We start from the raw sequence: 22,174 nt of genomic DNA, 5'->3' as shown, positions 1-22,174 counted from the left end.
GACACGAGGGTTTGTCCCCACCTCCCCGTCCCCCAGTTCCCCATTTAACCCCTGATGCTCCTGCCCACAAAGTTTCTCTAGCACCTGTCACCACATGCTGGAAAAAGATGCAAAAAATCATCTCCAAACATGGATGGTGAGGAAGGCACGTCAGCAGGACCCAGCACCTCGCAGGACCCAGTGGTGGATGAGGAAGACTTGGTCAGGAAACAATAACTGTTATGTCTCAGCCCAGAAAAGAATGATGGCAAACTCATCTGGATTACACGCGGAAAGAGGGTGAACCAATACTGAGCTGGGCCCTAAGATTTTGGGATGAAGGTGTGGACACAGTAGACCTAGATAAGAGGAAGGCAAAGCTTTTAGGCTCCCTGTCTTGTGAGGCTGGTTTGGACAAAGAGTTAGCAAAACTCATTGGAACACACACTCTCTGGACCTGGATCCTCAATGCCATAAAGAGCCAGTACCACTCAAAAGACGACTTGCCCTGGGCCCCAATTAGATGGACAGCTATGGAACAAGGCATAGAGTATCTGAGACAGACGGCTGTGCTGGAAATAATTTATAGAATCATAGAATCAATAAGGTTGGAAAAGACCTCAAAGATCACCAAGTGCAATCTGTCACCCACCACCTCATGACGACTAAACCATGGCTTCAAGTGCCACGTCCTTTTTGAACACCCCCTGGGATGGTGACTCCACCACCTCTCTGGGCAGCCCATTCCAACGGCCAACAACTTTTTCTGTGAAGAACTTTCTCCTCACCTCAAGCCTAAACTACCCTTGGTGCAGTTTGAGACTATGTCCTCTTGTTCAGGTGCTGGTTGCCTGGCTACAACCTCCCTTCAGGTAGTTGTAGACAGCAATAAGGTCTCCCCTGAACCTCCTCTCCTCCAGGCTAAACAACTCCAGTTCCCTCAGCCTCTCCTCATAGGGCTTGTGCTCAAGGCCTCTCACCAGCCTCGTTGCCCTTCTCTGGACACGTTTTAGTGTCTCAATGTCCTTCCTAAATTGAGGGGCCCAGAACTGGACACAGCACTCAAGGTGTGGCCTAACCAGTACTGAGCACAGGGGCACAGTGACTTCCCTGCTCCTGCTGGCCACACTATTCCTGATGCAGGCCAGGATGCCATTGGCCTTCTTGGCACCTGGGCACACTGCTGGGTCATATGCAGCTGGCTGTCAATCAGTAGCCCTAGGTCCCTTTCTGTCTGGCTGCTCTCCAGCCACTCTGACCCCAGCCTGTAGTGCTGCATGGGGTCGTTGTGACCAAAGTGCAGCACCTGGCACTTGGACTTGTTGAATGCCATCATGTTGGACTCTGCCCATCTGTCCAGCTGGTCAAGGTCCCTCTGGAGAGCCTTCTACCCTGCAACAGATCAACACCTGCCCCCAGCTTGGTGTCATGTGCAAATTTACTGATGACTGACTCAACCCCCTTATCTAGATCACCAGTAAAGATACTGAACAGGATCGGGCCAAGAACTGATCCCTGGGGGACACTACTAGTGACTGGCTGCCAACTGGATGTGGCACCATTCACCACCACTCTCTGGGCTCAGCCCTCCAGCCAGTTCCTAACTCAGCTCAGAGTGCTCCCGTCCAAGCCACAGTCTGACAGTTTGGGCAAGGAGCTTGCTGTGGGGTACGGTATCAAAGGCCTTGCTGAATTCCAGGTAGACTACATCCACAGCTTTCCCCACATCCACCAGGCGGGTCACCTGATCATAGAAGGAAATCAGGTTGTTCAGGTAGTGCCTGCCCTTCCTAAATCCATATGGGCTAGGCCTGATCCCTTGGCCATTCTTCAGGTGCACAGTGATTGCCCCCAAGATGACCTGTTCCATACTTTTTCCTGGCACTGAGGTCAGGCTGATAGGTCTCTAGTTTGCAGGTTCCTCCATCTGGCCCTTCTTGTGGATGAGCATCACACTGGTCACCTTCCAGTCATCTGGGACCTCTCTGGTGTGCCAGGAATGGTGGAAAATAATGGAGAGTAGCTTGGCTAGCTCCTCTTGGACCCAGCTGAAGTGTCCATGAGATGGTCCTTCATAAAGAAACTCACGCAGGGTGCCCCTCAAAAACATGCACACACACTGGGAGGGATGTTCCAGACTGGACAGGATGGAAGTCCTAAAACTGTCTGTGAGTTTGCTAGTGACTTGAGGGAATATGAGGACAGTGTAAATCAGAGGCCCATAATCTCAGCCATAGAAGCTATGACTAAAGAGCTTAAAGCCTCTATGTCTGAAATGAAAAAGGGGAATGATACCTCTTTCTCCCCTTCCCGTTCTCCTTCAGAATGGGTCCATGTTTCAGCAATCAGGAATAGGTGAACTCCTTCCAAGCTAATCAGGAGATGTCAAGGGGGTCTCTATGGAGAATTCTCTGTGACCTCAGAGAAAATATGGACAGCTGGCATGGCCAAACCATCTCTGCACTCTGGAACAGAGTGCAGGAACTGCAAGGTGGCCACAATGAGAAAAGCCTGACCAGGAATGAATGGGGAAAGCACACCATAGTGACTGGTCCAGATGCACCTTGCATTCTTGGCATTGACTTTCTGCAGGAGGGATGTTTTAAGGACCCTAGGAGGGACAAGTGGGCATTTGGGGTAACAGCTGTAGAGTCTGCAGGCAAAAAACAGCTGTCTACCATGCCTGAACTGTCAGATGATTCGTCCATAGTTGGCGGCCATAAGGTGCAGGATTTGAAGTTACCTATTGCCTATTGTACATCGCAGGCAATTCAGGGCCAACCGAGACTCTCTGACTGGAGAGCCAGAAGGTGATCAGCAAGGCTCACTTCACCCTTCAACAGCCCGATGTGGCCAGTGAAGAAGGCAAATGGGGAATGGAGATTGCCTGTGGACTACCGTAGCCTGAATGAAGTGACTGGGCAGTGCTGTACCTCTATATTAACTCCTGAGTGATAGCAAATGCCTTGTGGGAGTGGCTGAGGGAATGGACGAGGAACGGATGGCAGAGAATAGGGAAGCCTATTTGGGCCGCTGACCTATGGCAAGACATTATTGCCTGTCTGAACAGACTACCACTAAAGGTTTGACACATTGATACACACATCCCAAGAGCAGAGCCACTGAGGAACACAAGCACAACCACCAAGCAGATCTGGCTCCTAAAATCTCCCAAATAGACTTGACTGGGAACACAAGGGTGATCTATTAGCTCACTGGGCCCATAATACTTCTGGCCACCAAGGGAGAGATGCCACATACTGGTGTGATCACGACAGATCAGTGGACATATCTATGGAGGTCATCTCACCGGTTATTCATGAATGTGACACCTGTGCTGCCATAAAGCAGGCTAAGCACATGAATCCTCTGTGGTGTGGGGGGAGATGGTAAAAGTATAAGTACGGAGAGGCCTGGCAGATCTACTACATCACCCTTCCTTGATCTCACAGTGGCAAACAGCACATACTGACCATGGTAGAGGCAAGTACAGGGTGGCTGGAAAACTACGCAGCACCTCATGCCACTGCTCGAAACACCATTCAGGGCCTGGACAGATGTCCTGTGGAGACACGGCACCCCAGGGATGACTGAATCAGACAATGGAACCCATTTCAAGAACCATTTCATAAGGGACAGGGCAAAAGAACATGGGATTGAGTGGATTTACCACATCCCATACCATGCACCAGCTGCAGGGAAGGCTGAACGCTGCAATGACATGCTAAAGACCACCCTAAAAGCCATGGGGGGTGGAACCTTTAAGAACTGGCTCAAGCCACTTGATAAGTGAATAGCAGAGGATCTGTGAACTGAGCTGGTCTTGCCCAGTCTGACCTGCTGCAAACAGTGGATGGAGATAGAGTTCCTGTGATCTATGAGAAAAACCTACTGGGGAAGTCAGTGTGGGTCTTCCCTGCTGCTGGTGGGGCCAAACCAACCTGAGTGGAGGTCTCTGCTGAGGGGCCTGGTCACGCGTACTGGGTCATGTTAGAAACTGGAGACATTCAGTATATCCCACAGCAAAACATAACTCTGGCTGAGAGGGGATAAACTCAGAGGGGCAACATGGATCAACATAATATAGTCACTGTATAACAGTTATAAGTGGTTCTAAGTTTTTTCCCTCCTAATTTAATACCAACCTAGCATCCAGGATTCAACATGAACCCACAGCACACAAGGACCAATCCAGAGGATTTCTGCATCATCGCACCTGCACCTGTTTCTGATGCCCTACAGCAACAGACTGTTCCTGATTCTCCCCTTCAAAAACAGCTTCCTGGTTCCTGATTCTTCTCCACATCCCTGCCCAACGCAAGCACCACCTGCATGAACCATCATGAGAGAGAGAGAAAGACTGCCCTGAGAGATAAAGCCAGGATAAAGAAGGACTTTTATCAAGAACTCTAATGCCACATTTTTCATGACTGGATAAAGGGACTGTTATAGGAAAGTGGAAGTGGAACAGAGGGTTGTACTGTGCTTGGTTACACCAATCCTGGGGCAGGGGGGAGGGTTTTGAGAGCCCTGCTTCCCCCAGGGGACAAAAGAAACCTGATCCAGGTAGATGTGGTTTCTCCCTCCTGGGAGGAGGGGTCCCCCAGGTCTAAGTTGGTCTGTTCCACTCCCCCTTCCTATCCAGCAAAACTATAAAGCGGAGAGTGTGGAAGTCATCTTTTTCTTTGCTCCTGCCTCAACTGTTTGAAAGGATCCACAGCTGCTGCTCGCCTCCTGGTTCTGCATGCAGTCAGTCCTGATCTTCTCCCTACCCCATCCATGCTTGTCTAAAGGACTGAAATCCACATACATCGAGGGAGGTACCAGGCCATCCAAATTTGGTTTTCTACATTTTCCTATTAATCCTAATTCCTTACCCTTGTAAATCCTCTCTGTTATTGCTATATATATATAGTTAAAAAATTTACTTCTCCTACTTCTGAACTGACTCCAGATTATTAGTTTTTTAGTACATTAAACTCCAGTTAAGGCTCAAATCACCACAAATCTTTACAGTGGTCACAGAAAAAAAATCTCTTAGTGTTGTGTATTTCTGGACAAATTGATACTCCTTGATTACATTTTTTTAAATGGCTTTGAACAAATATTTTGATCTGGTATTCAGAGCATGAAAGAAAACATGTCCTCCTCAGGGAAAGACAGATTTATGAATTCAGTTTGTGTCATGTGGGGCTGGCACTTTGCCATGATGATTAGTTTTTAAATTAAGAAAATTTGTCATTGTGATTAATCAGCAGAGAACTGTGGAAATGAAAAAAAGTCTTCATTTGTCTAATGTCAGATATTCATTGACTGTGGTTTTACTCAGTCACCTTCAAGCACGTTTGGAATGAATTCAAAATCACAAAGATCAACCAACTTTAGCTTGATGTTGCTTGAAGAGCTAAAATGTGTTTAGGCTCTGAATATTATTTACCATGCTGCTGTAGAGTCACTTTCTCCCAGGGGGGTCATAGTTCTGATTGAATAAAGGCTTAATCATAGTGTATTATAGAATATTGCAGTGAGCTGCAGCAACAAAACCAGCAAGTGGGTTTTTCTTTCTTTGGTAGTCAAAAAAATATAATAAAGGCATGTGAAAAAGAGAAAAAACATATCTGTTAAAAAAGTTGAGGTAATTATGGATTAATAATTTGTTTGTTTTTTCCCCTATTGGTCTAGAAGTGAAAAAAGATGTCACTGCTCTTTGACTACAGTGCTTGCCATTATTAGAGACTTTTTAATAAGAAAACCATATCAGATGTTACTTTGCAATAATGCTATGATTTATATTACTGCAACTGAAGCAACTCAGTACTGAGAAATTAGTGTTCATTAGAAACTTGTTGATATTAAATGCCTATTAATAATTACTAATTAAATATGAGGAAGAATCTTTTGTGTGACATAATATGTTCCATTTAGTCATGCCTAACTTTGCATACAGAAATGTATGCCGCCATAACATACAGGCCATATATCATTCCATATTTAGAGTTAAGTTCTTAGAGCTTGCTTTTAAACCTTGAGGCTGGATTTTGCACCTCATTGTAGGAATTTTACCAATAAAAAACATTATGGCAAAAGTCTGACGTATTAATGCCCAGCACATATAATTTCTTGCTTTTTCTATTGTCTTTCCTTCTCTTCTACATCTTCCATAATGTGAATCCCTTTCACCTTGTGAATTTTAATTCTTCCTAGCACAGAAAAAATAACTACAGCCAGTGCCAAGAGATCTGTTTCCCTTTGCCAAAGCATGTGAAATGTATTACAAGGCCTTTTTTTTTTCCTCATAGGGAACACAGGCTTCCCTGCAGTCCTGCCCAGGAGCATGAAATTCTTGTAACATCATGCTAAGGTGGCTCAAAAATCCAGACTCTCATCTCAAACTGCTCCAGAATTGCAGATATTCTGAGTCCTGGGGCCCTCTTCTGGCAAATTTTTCTGAACTGATAATTAGCTGGGAAACATCAGACCAGTGATTTCCTTGTTCTGTCTTGATAAGCAGCTGCCTAAATTTGTCATGTCCATCTGAAAACTTCCATATACTGTTATTTCTAATAAACTTTTGGCTTCCATTTGTGACAGAAAAGATCTGTGGAAATTAAAAAGAGGAAGATGAGTACATGGCTCAATGTGGTAGTTTGGATGTAGAACAAGTTCTTCACTGTGAATGATAGGCAGTGCAGATAACTGCCATGTTTTACCTTAGCTGGTTTGTTTCAGAAAAACAAAATTAGTCTCTGTCATAGACTTTCAGTTATTTCATTCTGTGTTGCAAGACAAACTCCAAATGTGTCATGCTTTGTTTCTAGAATCTGATAACCACAGTACAGGAACAAAAAATAGCAGCAGAGTTTCCCCTGCAATTTCCAAGGAAAGAGACAAAACCTGATTTGTTCAGATGAAATTTCCCTTAAAAACAGCTGAACTGCTGAGGATTTACCTGCTATCTTCCTAGTAAATATCCTCTGGGAAATTGAAGTATGATTTTTTTCCTAGGCTTTTCCACATTGATTTTCCTATTTTTCTTGATCTTTCTTTTCCTGAGTGTGTCTGTTCATATCACATGTACAATAATTTGACAAGCTATGTAGTTCAGGACCATCTTGGTCCATGGGAAGAAGCTTTTAAATTAATGTATTAGGGAGCTTTGTTCTCAGAGGAAGACTGGGTATCTCAGTTCTTTCCACAAAAATGATTTCCTATGGTTTTTTTTTTTACTTTACTCACATACAGTTATCAATTTATTCATTGTACATTGCATTGATATAGAATTATTTTAGAGGAAATAATCATTTTTCACAAACATAACCTCTGCAGTAGGCAAAAAAACTAAAGATAGAGAATGAGTTCTGCTGCCTGCACAGGAGATATTTAACTGGGACCATGACCTTTAAAAAAAAAAAAAAAAAAAAAAAAAAAAACAGAAAGAAAAAAAAAAAAGAATATAGAAAGATGGGAATATGTGTTGTGAATATGTGGATACCCTGTGGCTAACTATGTATCTGGTGAATTAAAATTATCGGTTTTTTGCCCTATAGGTTTTTTAAGTACTGGAGACCAAGCTGCAAAAGGCAATTATGGATTGCTTGACCAAATCCAAGCTTTACGTTGGATTGAAGAAAACATTGGATCTTTTGGAGGGGACCCAAAAAGAGTTACTATTTTTGGATCTGGGGCAGGAGCTTCTTGTGTCAGTCTCTTGACACTCTCTCACTATTCAGAAGGTAATGATACTCTGTAAAAAAAGCACTTCTTAAAGAAATACTCAAACCCTCACAGTGTGGTGTAATGACATTGAACATGTCAGGTAGGCTGAATTATAATGACATGAGATCTATAATTGTTCTGAAATACCTACTAGCTAGTAGTCTGGATTTCTGGCAGTCAGTGTAAATATTTGGATATGAAAAACCCATATAGAGTTCTTGAGATTTTGGTAAGCATTTGAGCTGTGGGATTTTTACCTTCAACACCTCTCCCTCTAAAAAAACACCCCAAGAATGTACAGCACCAGTATTGAACCATAAATATTCCTGGTAATAAGACCAAATCTACAAAGAATATGTAAAAGAAGACAAGACAAAAATATCTGTGGTATTTTATAAGTCCATGCTTCTTTCTATCACATTAAAACAGAAATCTAAAAAGGAGAAGGCAGGCAGAAGGCTAAACTCTATCAAGCAGATGCAGCAGGGCAACTGGTAAACACAACCAATTTGGAAATACATTGAGATTTTTCAGTCAATTGACAAAAATGGAATCATAGAATTGTTTAGACTGGAAAATACCTTTAAGATCAGTTCCAACCATTAAACAAGCTTCAGTGAATAACTGTTGAGTAATGGCTATGCCAAAATCAAGCAGATGGAAGTATGTAAATCTTAATAAATTACATCACTGACATTGTCTAGCATGTATAATAAGTAATGATCACAAAGGTATATCAACCACAAAAAATGTGTCCTGTATGTGCTTCAAAATCTTTTAAGTGTTTTTGTATCTCTTGCTGGCTTTGTTATTTCAAGAGCTTGAGAGTAGAAACCATGTGCAGAAAAGGCCCAGAGATTTTAGTTTAAGTATGTAAGAGTCCATTTCAGTGATCTTACCAGGAAAAACTAAACGGAGCAGATTCACTGGTAAGCTCAGTGGATTTTCAATGCTCCGACACAAAGAAGCTCTTCAGACTGGGTCTTTCATCTGTCATCTTTATATTGATATATATAAAGCAATCAGAAAGTACTATTGAATCTCATCCTACTCCTCTGAAAAATATGAATATATTTTAGTTCAGCATAAAGGTAGTGCTAATACACACACACAAAGTGCTAATAATTTTAATAAAGAAAGATGGTAAAGAAAAAAAATGCCAGAGTAGAAGGCTCAAGCCTATTAATTTTAGCAGAGATTTTTTCAAATTATATGATATGTGGCTTCTGTGAAGAAAATGAGAGTCTGTAATTTTAATTTGACCTTTAAACTACTGAAGACCACATTTATGAAAGTCATTTATATGGCAAAGAGCATCTAATTGCTTGTAGCTGACTCTCCTTTAAAGAATTTTTTACAGGTCTGCCACTGTGATTAAACTTCCATTAAAGATACAAGAAAACTGCAATACAAGCATGAGTTTTATTCTTGAAACAGTAACCTGAAAGCTTCAAGCTTTATGTGTGTGAACATCAAGAACAAGAAGCCTTTTAGAGATACTATAAAAAAGGAGCAGTGAGTAGACTATGTGGAAATTTGAATTGAAATGTAGGTATATACGTCCTTTAGTTACTGTATAATTGAAGATGTCTTTGCTTAGTGAAATCTACTTCTAATTATTTTGTTGGTTTTTTTTAATTTTTATATGCAATTATGTTTGTATTTCAACAATTTGCACCTGCAGGTTTGTTCCAAAAGGCAATCATACAGAGTGGAACAGCCCTGTCCAGCTGGGCAGTGAACTATCAGCCTGCCAAGTATACTCGGATATTGGCAGATAAAGTGGGTTGCGACATGCTGGATACCACTGATTTGGTTGAATGTCTGCGTAATAAGAACTACAAAGAACTCATTCAACAGACCATCACTCCAGCCACATACCACATTGCCTTTGGGCCTGTGATAGATGGAGACGTGATTCCAGATGACCCACAGATTCTCATGGAGCAAGGGGAATTCCTTAACTATGATATAATGCTGGGTGTGAATCAAGGAGAAGGTTTAAAATTTGTGGATGGCATTGTAGACAATGAAGATGGCGTTTCCCCCAATGACTTTGACTTTTCTGTCTCAAATTTTGTGGACAATCTATATGGTTATCCGGAAGGGAAAGATACACTGCGAGAGACCATTAAATTCATGTACACTGATTGGGCAGACAAAGAAAACCCTGAAACAAGACGGAAGACCCTCGTTGCTCTTTTTACAGACCACCAGTGGGTTGCACCAGCTGTTGCTACTGCTGACCTGCATGCCCAGTATGGATCTCCAACATATTTCTATGCATTTTACCACCATTGCCAAAGTGAAATGAAACCCAGCTGGGCTGATTCAGCTCATGGTGACGAAGTCCCTTATGTGTTTGGGATTCCTATGATTGGCCCCACAGAACTGTTTAACTGCAACTTCTCCAAGAATGATGTCATGCTCAGTGCAGTAGTTATGACATACTGGACTAACTTTGCAAAAACTGGGTAAGTTTGACCCCCAGCATCCCTTTTAGTTGATAATATACTTCTAGTCAGTATCTCATTGCAGTAGCTTCAAACCTAGATCTTGCAGTAGTATTATAGCACTATTTGCATAAGACAGGAGGTAACTGGAGCTTATTCATATCTAATAGATTTTTAATTAGTGTGTTCCCTGAAACTGTTTTCTTTGAGCAGCTTAGTGATAATAATAATGCGCTGGATTTTTAATTAAAAAAATAGGGCAACTGTAAAGACAAAGAATATCTCATGGAGAAAAGGTGGCTAAGACAGGCATTAAAAAAATCAGAGGGAGCATGTCTGCTACTTAAAGAAAGGACTGTTAGGCAGCTAGCATTAATCTACTGCAAGAGAAAGGAAGTTATCATTTTTTTAAGCGACCTTCACAGGAATAGGAACTCAGGGAGGAATTTGAACAGGAAGGCAGACAATGGAAAGATTTTTTTCCTCTGAGGGCTGTAACAGCCATAATAAGTACTTGACTGGAAAGAAAAAGAGACTCAGATATAAATTTCAATTTGAGAAGGTTACAAATGTAAATTAATTCTATTTATGAAACAAAATAAAGACTTTTTTTTTTTTTTTTTTTTTTTTTTTCTGAAATGGGGTTGTAAACATCAAGGAAAGAATTCTCAAAGCAGCTTAATCTGTGCATGCTATTAATAATTTTTGTCTCCTTCCTATAGCATTCCTTTAGAGACTATTGCAGTGTTTTACTTGAACAGGAAGGGTTTTTTGTTAACCTTGAGTCTTTGGTACTGAATTAAAACAAAGATACTTGTGGCACAAAGGGGCTGTAAATCTTTCAATGAATGCCTTATGGCAGGATTGGGCTCTGGAAACTGCAGCTTTACTGCACTGCAGTGAATGGTGTGCAGCTATATAAGAAAAATTCAGAGATGCCTAGTGTGAAACACTCAGAGACTTCAGAAGCTCTTGCAGCCTTTAATGAATCCAAATAACTTTCAAGGAAGAGAGATTTTGCAGTCTTAACAAGAACCTCAAGCATGAATTAAGTGAAAACCAATCAAATACTTCAGGTCAATTTACTAGGCAAAAAGAAAGCTTTTGTTGCACTATATTTTTGTCAAATTGGTACTTTTGCATGCAGAAATCCCACAGTACTGCAACAATAGTGAATGAACTGTGGAATATTTAGATGTATTTGGCAACATGAAGTCATCGGTACTGAGATGGGCAAACTTCAAGATGAAAGTTTGGTTTATGGACAGAGAATGCCACATGCTGGCTGTATTGTACAGATAATTATACTGTCTCTATGTCTTTATTTTTATATTATATGTGACACATACACAGAGAGGACTTCAGGTCCTCACATAATTGGAATTCTGGAGGTGCAATATCTCCACAGTCTCATTATTATTTACAATTGCTTTATGACTGTTCCCTATAGAATAAAAAGTCATTCTGAAGCAATTTGTTGAGGCTGACAGGGGCTTCTCACAGTCCCAGCTGCCACCATTACTCATAGTTGCAAGCACTTGCCAGCTGTTGCTACTTCAAAGCTAATTTCAGCAGGCTGAATACATTATCTCCCAGTTCTTTGCTTATGAACTCATTGTCATGCTGCAACTAAAGGCATAACAGGTGCTTTGGGAGAGCCTTTAGTAATTTCTGACAATTTTCTGATGAGACAGGAGTAGGGTATATCTTTTATTACAAGTGTGCTCTTTTATAGGTGGTGTGAAAGACACACCGTTAAAAATGACCTGTGGCTGTAAAATTTCAGTTTACACAAAGAGGGGAAAGTGAAACAAAATATACATTACCTTCCTCTGTTGGTTTGGGTTTTTTTGGTGGGTTGTTTGTTTGTTTGGTTTTTCTTTTTTTTTATATATTAATTGTTCTGAATAGTAGAAGAGGATATTTAGAGGAAAATAATATTTTAAGATTACATTTGCTCTGCACCTGTGATGCCTCCAATGGAAAAGGGAAGATTGTAGCACTTCAAGCCTGAAGCAAAAGAGTATGGGGGGGACTGTTCTCCTCTCTACCCTCCAGCACACAATCTGAAAGCTACTCAAGTCCTCCAACTCTCAGAAAGATTGCTATGGTTCAAGACTACATTGTCGGGGACTTTGTTTTGTGTGTTCTTTCCTCTTTTTTAAAACTGGTTGTATCCTATCCTTATTCTAATAGAAATCATTCTGATTTGTTTTTTCTCCTGTGGCAACACATATGAAAAAAACTGTTAAATGGAAGATTTTATTATTCCATGTTTCCCTATAGATGAGCCTTGAACACTAAAATTGCAGATTTATTTCATTAATTGTAATGTCTCTGAAACTTTTCCAATCTTGATGATGTTCCTCCTGAGGCTGCAGTCAGGTACTTACTGTATAATTATGGCTCAGGTGGTGCATAGTTCTGAAGGGCTATGCTAATCTTTCAACTGACATACTACACATTGTTAACAAACACACATTGTTTAATGATCCTACTGCCAATGCTGAGTTTGGAGGGCAGGTCAATCTTGCATAATCCCTATATCTCAAAAGCACAGCACAAGCTGCAGTGCTTTTATTGTGTTTTGTTATGAGGTCGGTTATTGCAGCTAGCAAAAAGAGGGTTAGCAATTAAAATATTTAATGGCAAATAGGTCATCCTTGAAATCAATACCTGGAAGCTGTATTTTGTTAATCCTCCATTTTCTACCTTGCTATGACTATTTTTTTTTTTTTTTTTTTCCCTCTTCATTGTCCTAGTAGTTAGTACAGTGCCATGTTTTGGATTTAGTGTGAGAATAATGTTGATAACACTGACATTTGTAGTTGTTGCTAAGTGCTATCCTTCATTAAGGATCTTTTGGTTTCTCATGCTCTGCCAGTGAGGGAGTGCACAAGAAGCTGGAAGGGAGCATGGCCAGCACCGATGACCTGAGCTCTCCAGAGGGGTATTCCCTACCATAAGATGTCATGCTCAGTATACAACCTGGGGGGGAATTGACTGGGGTGGCTAGATCAGTGCTCAGGCATCAGTCACCAGATGGTGAGCAATTGCATTGTTCATATCTTCTCTTCTTGGATTTAATAATTTTAATTACAATTATTACTTATTATTATTATTCTATTTTAATTTCTTATTCTTATTTTTATTTATTTTAGTTATTAAACTGTTCTGATCTCCAATCACAACTTTTGCATTCTTTCTCTTCTTATTGTCCTCCCTGTCCCACTGAGGGGGAATTAGTGAGCAAGCAGCTGCATGATGCTTAGTTGCCGGCTGGAGTTAAACCATGATATGCATTAACAGTTGTTTTGGCCTTTTTTCAACTGTGTTTCTAACATGCTTTAGAAATAGGAAAATAATGTGTTACAGAGTATAGGTGTGAGAAACCACATTTGGGATACAAAAATAACACAAACATACAGCTTTTGATTCCACTATGTGCAAAATCATGTGCAAGAGCTTCATCAAGAGGTGCGTTTAAAGCTTCAGTCTGCTGGCAGTAGTACTATCCTAACTGTAATGGTAGTTCCATATGCTCAAATGTTCCATAAATTAGGCCCATGTTACACCCTTTACAGATATATCAGCAGGGAGAGAGTGAACAGTACAACGGGATGTGTGCCAGTCCTTCACTTCTCACTCTTGTGAGGAAGGATTTGAAATTTCAGAGACGATGAAGTCATGCTCTCCTTAGAAGCATCTATTTGATTTCTAGAAATTACCATCTTTTGAGGAGTTACAATACTCTATTTTGGCTCCCATTCATGCATCTCTTCTAGTGGTGAGAAAAATAAAGACAAAATATTTTCTTTGCAAGTCAGATAAATATTCCTGAATTGTTTTACTACCATTGATTGAGATATGCAAAAACTAACTTACTAAGGATGTCTGTGGTTTTTAGTTTGACTTTCTAGCGGAAACCACAATTAAACTTACAATGATTAAATGGTATTTTCAAATCAATTTTCTGTGAACTGCTTCTTTTTGGTGTTTTTGTCTGAAGAAATTGCTATCTCCAATAGCCAATCTGTGTTAGTTAAACAAAACAAACTATTTACAGTTTGCTTTCCTTAGTAGTTATAATAGCTGACTGGGAGCATGGCAACAATGGGACCAAATGGTAACTGAGTAAAGGAGGCAAAGGAAAATATGCTTGTGTACCAGTGTTTCAGGCAGTAATGGCTGTACCATTAATAGTATAGTGATAACATGAAAAAATAAGTGGAAGCATGAAGAAATGTGACAGGATAAGAGGCATGGACGTGAATGGAAACACAGGAGGTTCCATGTGAAATAAAGAGAAAATTACTCACTTTGAGGGTGTCAGAGCACTGCCATAGGCTGCCCAGAGAGATTATGGGGTCTGTTTCTGGAGGCATTCAAAACCAAGGGAGATTGGACTAGATGATCTTCAGAGGTCCTTTCCAACGACTACCATTTGGTGATTCTGTGGTTGCATTATTCTGTGAAATGCATAAGGAAAAATCCATATGGAGAAAAGAGGACTGCTGAAAGAAAATAAATGATCAAGATGTCTTTCACTGTCTTGTAGACAGGCTCAGTATATGTCTGTTAGGACAGTTTTGCTCTCCAGTAAAGTTAGAGAATGACACAAAATATTAGAATACTTTAAGTGCACTAACATAACAGTTCCATTGCTCTGAGTGATATTGCTGTTTCAAAAGTAGTTAAAAGATGAATGGTGTTTCAACATGTTATATGGAACTCAGGATAAGAGAAAACTACTTCAAATTCTCCATAATCCTCCTCATGCCAGTATCACCAGATGCGAAATATTCATTTTCCTGATTCGCTCTCCAGGTCAACTACTAATTCACCTTGTGAAGAGGAATGTGTTTTGCTCTTCAGTCAGCATCCATTGCAGGCACCTTTATATCATCTGAGGGAAAAAAAAAAAAAAAAAAAAAAAAAAAAACACAAAAAAAAAAAAAAAGAGAAATCAATGTTTTGGATATACTCAGACAAGTATATCTCATGTAGGCCCAGGAGATATGCATAAAATTGCAGGAAACAGCAAGATGTTAAATTGAGCAATTGATAGTGAAAGTGAGGAAAATAAATGATAGGTGAAATCAGGTGATTCTGTACATTAATAAAAAATACTTTAGATAAGAGAAGAAAGGTCATTATATGGTCTTCTGTAGTATGGAAGACAAGCTCAAGCATTTCATGTTGGGGCCATTTTGATGGAAAAGTTTTTTAAATTGATTTGTAAAGGTGGTGAAAATAATCAGGAAAATGAGCAACAATGATTTCTGTTCTAGTAACAGGATGAAGAAAAAAAGTCTTCCTGCCAACTACTACAATTGGGAAACAAGTCATCTAGTCCCTGTGAGAAATGCTTCTGGAAGCACAGAACTGAAAATCTATTATTCAGATTTTATTTTCATAACAATTATACAAGAGAGTTTTAAAGAAAGATTTCCTAGCAGCCTTTTGTTCTATAATTACACCCTTGAGTCTCAAAAATGTCCAGGAAAATGAAAGTTATGTGAGAGGAAAAAAAAAAAAAAGAAAATTTTTGTCAAACAGCAGATTTGATAGGAGAAGTGTTTTTAAGTACATGTGTTTTATGCCTATCTATAGTACCAGAGAAGTGTTCATTACAGGATAAATTGCTCAACCACCCAAGAAAAAGACAACATTTCATAAGTTGTAACCTTATGATTGTGCAGATTTTTTTCCAGAGAATACAGAAGGAGGGCCAAGGACAATAAAATCCCTTTAATTTATATCCACTGAATATTTTCAGTAAATTATAATTAGTGTCTAAAACCAAGACTTGTTTATTCCATTTTCTTAGGATAAAAAGAAAAAAAAAAACAAAACCACAAACAAAAAACTTTAGATACATAAGCTCCAAATTCCAAAAGAATATTCCCACCATTTATTCAGTTAATAAATGATCAACTCTTGAGCTGATGCCAAAGGCACAGCTCTGTTACCCTCATCAAAATATCACTTGCCTGTAGAGCTGGCTGAATTTTTTCTGTTCCTTGTTTCAGTGGACATCTTCATGCCCACATAGAGCAATGAAAGTAAATATGACACTGCCCACTTGAAATGTGTTTGGAGAAGGTGACAGCATAACTGGGTGTCCTAATAGGTACTGTTAAAAACGAGAGAGATGGAGGTAGAGAGTAGGAGAGAGTCAAAGAGAGGTTGATTTTTACTTGTTTTGTGGGTTGTTTGCAAAGGAAGGGAAGGCTAAATAAAAAAGTGTTTATCTGTTAAATCATCATCTGCTGTCATTTTTATAGGGATAATAATTAAAAAAAAAAAAAAAAAAGTGAATGTCCAGCTTGACTCATTGAAATCAATGCTCAGCTGCTTCATCGCCTGTACTGAGTAACAAGTGCAACTCATTTAGGTGCCCTAATTTAACTTGTATGTTTTCTGTAGGACCCATCTCAGAGTTACTCATGCTGTGAATCAGAACAGCAAGTGGGGAGAACACAAGATGGATTTTATGCTGTAACTCCTGCAGGATTTTCAATTTCACAAGAAAAAGGCTTTGTGTTTTGCTAATGTTTCTGATTATTAATTTGCTCTAGAATTTATATGTTGAACCAGAAAGTACTGTAGTAGTATATTGAATTGAGCCTATATCTTCCTCTTTCACTCTATTCTTTAAGACAAAAATAAATACTTCCTTTTCAAATGCATGTTAGGATAGTTTAAAGCAGAAGAATGCATCTGCTACTGTGCGGCTTAGAAGAGGATATTATTCCTCCTGCTAGGATGAACATTTACTAAGCAATTAACTTTTTGCTCTGAATTAACACTATTTGGCTGATTATTACTACATAAAATTAGAAATAGGTAGGTAGGTAGGTAGGTAGATATAGAGATAGATTAAATTAAATAGCCACAGTTCTGGAATCCCTAGTTTATATCTTACTGAGATAGGAAAGGTTAGATACGGTACAATATTTAAAAATCAAACAAACAACCACCCCAAAATCCAAAATACACCTAAAACACCATGCATAAGTTAACAAAAGTACCGAAATTGTATAGAAAAATAAATTTTCCTTTCACTAAAAAAAAAAAAAAAAAGGGTAAATTTGTTCAGGTAAACAGATGAATACAGGAGTTGTAAAATTGTTAAAGTCAGATTACCACTCTGGTTTGAGAAGTAAGGACAAGCTCTTTATAAACAGCAAAGGAATGCTAAACTAAGTAATCATGTTCATGACAGTAGAATCAGTTTCATAGGAAATAAACTAATGCATATGGGAATGAAAAGGAGAATGGAAAGTTCTTGGACTCAGAAAATGAATCAGTACTCTCAGTATAACATGTCACTAACTCCCAGAAAATACTCTTTACTGCAAAAGAAGATTCATACTCATGCACAGAAGAATAATAAATTTAGCAGTTTTGGATGCCTGTATTTTTTCCTTCCAAGAGGAAATCTTATTTACGTAAAATTTAGCAAAATTATAAGGATACATAAACATTAACCATAAAAGTTCTTTTTCCATTGGTTTGGTTTTATTCTGAACCTGTAAGAAAAAATGAAAAAAAATAGACAAAACTATTTCAATTAAATATTTGAGTTACCATTTTTTGAAAATTCTCTCTGAATACTGTACTAATGATCTCTACTAATACTACTTAACTACCATAAAACTTGTTGGTAATAGCTAATATATTTCTTATTGCTACAAATTGTGACAGAATTTAGGCTCCTTCTCCTACAGTCATTAAAAGTAGTTATTTAGTAGAAATGAGTACATAGAATTTTCAAATAGTAAGCTGCTAATGCTTGAAAGATTTGTGACACACAAACACTTCAAAGGCTTTTGCCCACAGTAGATATTTGAATGAATCACACAGAATCACATAGAGTAGTAGGGGACAGAAGAGATCTCTGGGTATTATCTAGTTCAGCACCCCTGCTAAAACAGGTTCACCTAGATCAGATTGCACAGGAAAACATCCAGGCAGGTTTTGAAAGTCTCTAGAGAAGGAAAGTCCAAAATCTTTCTGGGCAGCCAGCGCTTCAGAACCCTCAAAGTAAAGAAGCTTTTCCTTATGTTCAAGTGGAATTTCCTGTGTTCTAGTTTGTGCCCATTATCTCTTGTTCTACCACTAGGCATCACTGAAAATAGATTGGCCTCATCCTCTTGAGATTCATCTTTTAGATGTTTAGAAGTATTTATAAGATCACTTCTCAGTCTTCTCTTTTCCAGACTAAATAAGCCCAAGTCTCAGCCTCTTCCTGTAAGAGAGATGCTCTAGACCTCTCATCATATATGTAATCCTCAGTTGCACTCTCTCCAGTAGTTCCCTGTCTCCCTTGAAATGGGGACACCAGAACTGAATAAACCTTTATTAGAATAAACCAAACCAGGTTGGAAGAGACCTTCAAGATCATCGTGTCCAACCCATCAACCAATCCAACCCACCCAAACAGCTAACCCATGGCACCAAGCACCCCGTCAAGTCTCCTTCTGAACACCTTCAATGACGGCGACTCCACCACCTCCCCGGGCAACCCATTCCATAGCGCAATCACTCTTTCTGTATAGAACTTCTTCCTAACATCCAACCTGAACCTCCCCTGGCGCAGCCTGAGACTGTGTCCTCTTGTTCTGGTACTGGGTGCCTGGGAGAAGAGACCATCATCAGCCTGTCTACAACCTCCCTTCAGGTAGTTGTAGAGAGTGATAAGGTCACCCCTGAGTCTCCTCTTCTCCAGGCTGAGCAACCCCAGCTCCCTCAGCCTCTCCTCATAGGGCTTGTGTTCCAAACCCCTCACCAACTTTGTTGCCCTTCTCTGGACTCGTTCCAGCAAGTCAACATCCTTCCTAAACTGAGGGGCCCAGAACTGGACACAGGACTCGAGGTGTGGCCTAACCAGTGCAGTGTACAGGGGCAGAATGACCTCCCTGCTCCTGCTGGCCACAGTGTTCTTGATGCAGGCCAGGATGCCATTGGCCCTCTTGGCTGCCTGGGCAAACTGCAGGCTCATGTTCAGCCTACCATCAACCAGCACCCCCAGGTCCCTCTCTGCCTGGCTGCTCTCCAGCCACTCTGACCCCAGCCTGTAGCACTGCATGGGGTTGTTGTGGCCAATGTGCAGAACCCGGCATTTGGATGTGTTAAATCTCATGCCGTTGGATTCTGCCCATCTGTCCAGCCTGTCGAGGTCTCTCTGCAGAGCCTCTCTACCCTCCAGCAGATCAACTCTTGCCCCCAGCTTGGTGTCGTCAGCAAATTTACTGATGATGGACTCAATGCCCTCATCCAGATCATCAATAAAGATGTTAAAGAGCACAGGGCCCAGCACTGACTGGACACAATACTAAAAATACGACTTCACCAGAGCAGAGCAGAGAAAGAGAACCTCCTTCAATCTGCTGATCACACTCTTGTTAATGCACCCCAGAACACCATTGGCCTTCTTGGCAACAAGAATACACTGCAAGCTCATGGTTAACTTGTCTACCAGAACTCCCAAGTCCCTTGCAGAGCAGCTGTCCAGCAGGTCAACTTCTAACCTGTACTGGTGCATTGGGGTATTCCTCCTCAGTTGCAGGACTCTACACTTGCCCTTACTGAACTTCATTAGGTTCCTCTTACCCAACTCTCCAGACTCTACAGGTCTTGCTGAATTGCATCACAGCCTTCTGGTGTGTCAGCCAACCCTACAAGTTTTATATTAATCAGCAAATGAAGGGATACTAATATCTCAGCAAAGGAACCCATAGAGAAATATGTCCCATTTAAGTAATATATATGGTTTGTATAAGTTCTTATGGTCACATGGACATGCAACACTGACATAGATATAAGGTGTCCTTACTACTATCTAGAAAAGCATTGGAACTAGTGGTACCTTAAATGAGAAATTTAATGTCAACTTTAGGAGAAGCTGAACCTAAAGCCTTACTAAGGGAAAAAGTAGTTAATACCTCTCTAAGACAATTTTGGAGACTGATACTGAATCACAGAACACTGCATGGTATTTTGAGAGTTGAAACACAAGCCTTTCTCTGTTTTAATGTAAAAATGCATAGTGTACTGTACAGGAAGTAATTTTTACTTTATTTATTGACATCTGTTATTGAGGAATTTTAGGTTTTGGTTTTCAGGTTTTGTTAATGATTACATAAGCCATTAATTAAAGGATGAAGGGTTCGTTTTAACGGATTTTGGGGTTAGTTTTGGTTTGTGTTTTAGTTTTAGTTTTGTTTTGTTTTTTTCTTTGGTGGGGGTAGTTTTTGTTGTTTTGTTGTTTGTTTGGGGTTTTTTTGTAATTACTATAATGCTTCCTTTTTCCCCCTTTTTTTTTTTTTTATTTTTCCAGAGATCCAAACCAGCCTGTCCCACAGGACACAAAGTTCATCCACACGAAACCCAACCGCTTTGAAGAAGTGGCCTGGTCCAAATACAATCCCAAAGACCAGCTGTATCTGCATATTGGCCTAAAACCCCGAGTTCGTGATCACTACCGAGCAACAAAAGTTGCTTTCTGGTTGGAGCTCGTACCACATCTGCACAATCTGAATGAAATATTCCAGTATGTTTCCACAACAACTAAAGTGCCCCCTCCTGATATGACTTCATTTCCTTATGTGACACGACGTTCTCCTGGTAAATTGTGGCCAGCAACCAAACGCCCAGCAATGACGCCTGCCAACAATCCCAAGCATTCAAAAGACACCCATAAAACAGCTCCAGAGGATACAACAGTTCTGATAGAAAACAAGCGAGATTACTCCACAGAGTTGAGTGTCACCATTGCTGTGGGGGCATCCTTGCTGTTCCTTAATATTTTAGCATTTGCTGCATTATATTACAAGAAGGACAAACGGCGTCACGAGACTCACAGGCGCCCTAGCCCCCAGAGGAACACAACCAATGATATTGCACACATACAAAATGAGGAGATTATGTCTTTGCAGATGAAACAACTAGAACATGACCATGAGTGTGAATCACTGCAGGCCCATGACACACTGAGACTAACCTGTCCACCTGACTACACACTTACTTTGAGAAGGTCCCCAGATGACATCCCACTAATGACACCCAACACCATAACGATGATTCCAAATACATTAACAGGAATGCAGCCTTTGCATACTTTCAACACCTTCAGTGGAGGACAAAACAGTACAAATCTGCCCCATGGACATTCAACCACTAGGGTATAGCTCAGCCCATTCCCCTCTACCTTTATGAGCCACTTGGAAGACAGAAAAGAAAAGAAAAAAGGAAAAAAAAAAAAAAAAGAAAAAAAAGAAAAAAAAAGAGGAAAAAGTTATAATGACATCCATTGAACGCCTTGTCAAAATCTAAAGTAAAAAATCAACTACAAGAGAAGGATAGTCATTTTCTTACTGATCCTTCCCACAGAAACTCTCTGATGTTGAAGATCAACTACAAACCCTATGAAATGTGAAAAGTGTACATTGCTGTTACAATACTGCTTTAAGATCTCAGCCACTTTGATTCAAAGTTGAGGCCAGAAGAAGTAATTTAAAATGGTGTTTTGAGTGTTACAAGTAAAGCAGAGTCTTCTGGAACACAGAGCCAGTGACTGTACAGGTGTTTTGTTTGGGTTTTTTAATAAACAAAATAATAAAAAATTCTTTATGTGCCATACCATGAATGGCCCTTGTTAAAACGAAGACATCACCGTGGGCTTTTACCCAGCATATGAAGCTGTAATCCAGATGGGGGAAATAGAATTTTATTATTAAAAACAAAAATGAAAAAAAAAAAAAAAGAGGAGGACTGACTATGCAGTAAAAGACGTATAGCTCTGTGCAAAGAGATGACTTGCCAGCCTGAACTATGTTTAAAGAAGCTTTGTAAAAATGTATATAGATGTGAGTTTAAAAACAAACAAACAAACAAAAAAAAGCTTTTATTGATGTTTTCAGTTTGAAAAGAGCTTTTAGAAAGATTGTGCATTCGGTTGTGACCTATATGTATATACATTAGTCATATCACCTCTGTTTCCTCCATGTCAAAAGGAGGAA

At 39.9% G+C, this 22,174-nt stretch overlaps 1 protein-coding gene across 3 annotated transcripts in view; it reads left to right on the top strand.

Moving 5' to 3' along the window:
• Positions 1–21,927, top strand: part of NLGN4X (neuroligin 4 X-linked) — a 273,134-nt gene extending 251,207 nt beyond the window's left edge. For all 3 annotated transcript variants that reach the window (XM_068141686.1, XM_068141670.1, XM_068141678.1), the window contains 3 exons: positions 7,527–7,712; positions 9,380–10,169; positions 20,494–21,927. In XM_068141686.1, coding sequence (XP_067997787.1) covers positions 7,527–7,712; positions 9,380–10,169; positions 20,494–21,343 — 1,826 coding nt within the window. In that variant the 3' untranslated portion in view covers positions 21,344–21,927. The remainder of the gene's footprint in view (positions 1–7,526; positions 7,713–9,379; positions 10,170–20,493) is intronic.
• The last annotated feature ends 247 nt before the right edge of the window (positions 21,928–22,174 follow it).

This window comes from Melanerpes formicivorus, unplaced genomic scaffold, assembly GCF_026170545.1.
Source record: "Melanerpes formicivorus ecotype bairdi unplaced genomic scaffold, bMelFor1.0.p_v2 SCAF_1, whole genome shotgun sequence".
NCBI lineage: Eukaryota > Metazoa > Chordata > Aves > Piciformes > Picidae > Melanerpes > Melanerpes formicivorus.
The sequence above is the reverse complement of the archived record's forward strand: the minus strand, read 5'-3'. Positions and strand labels throughout refer to the sequence as shown.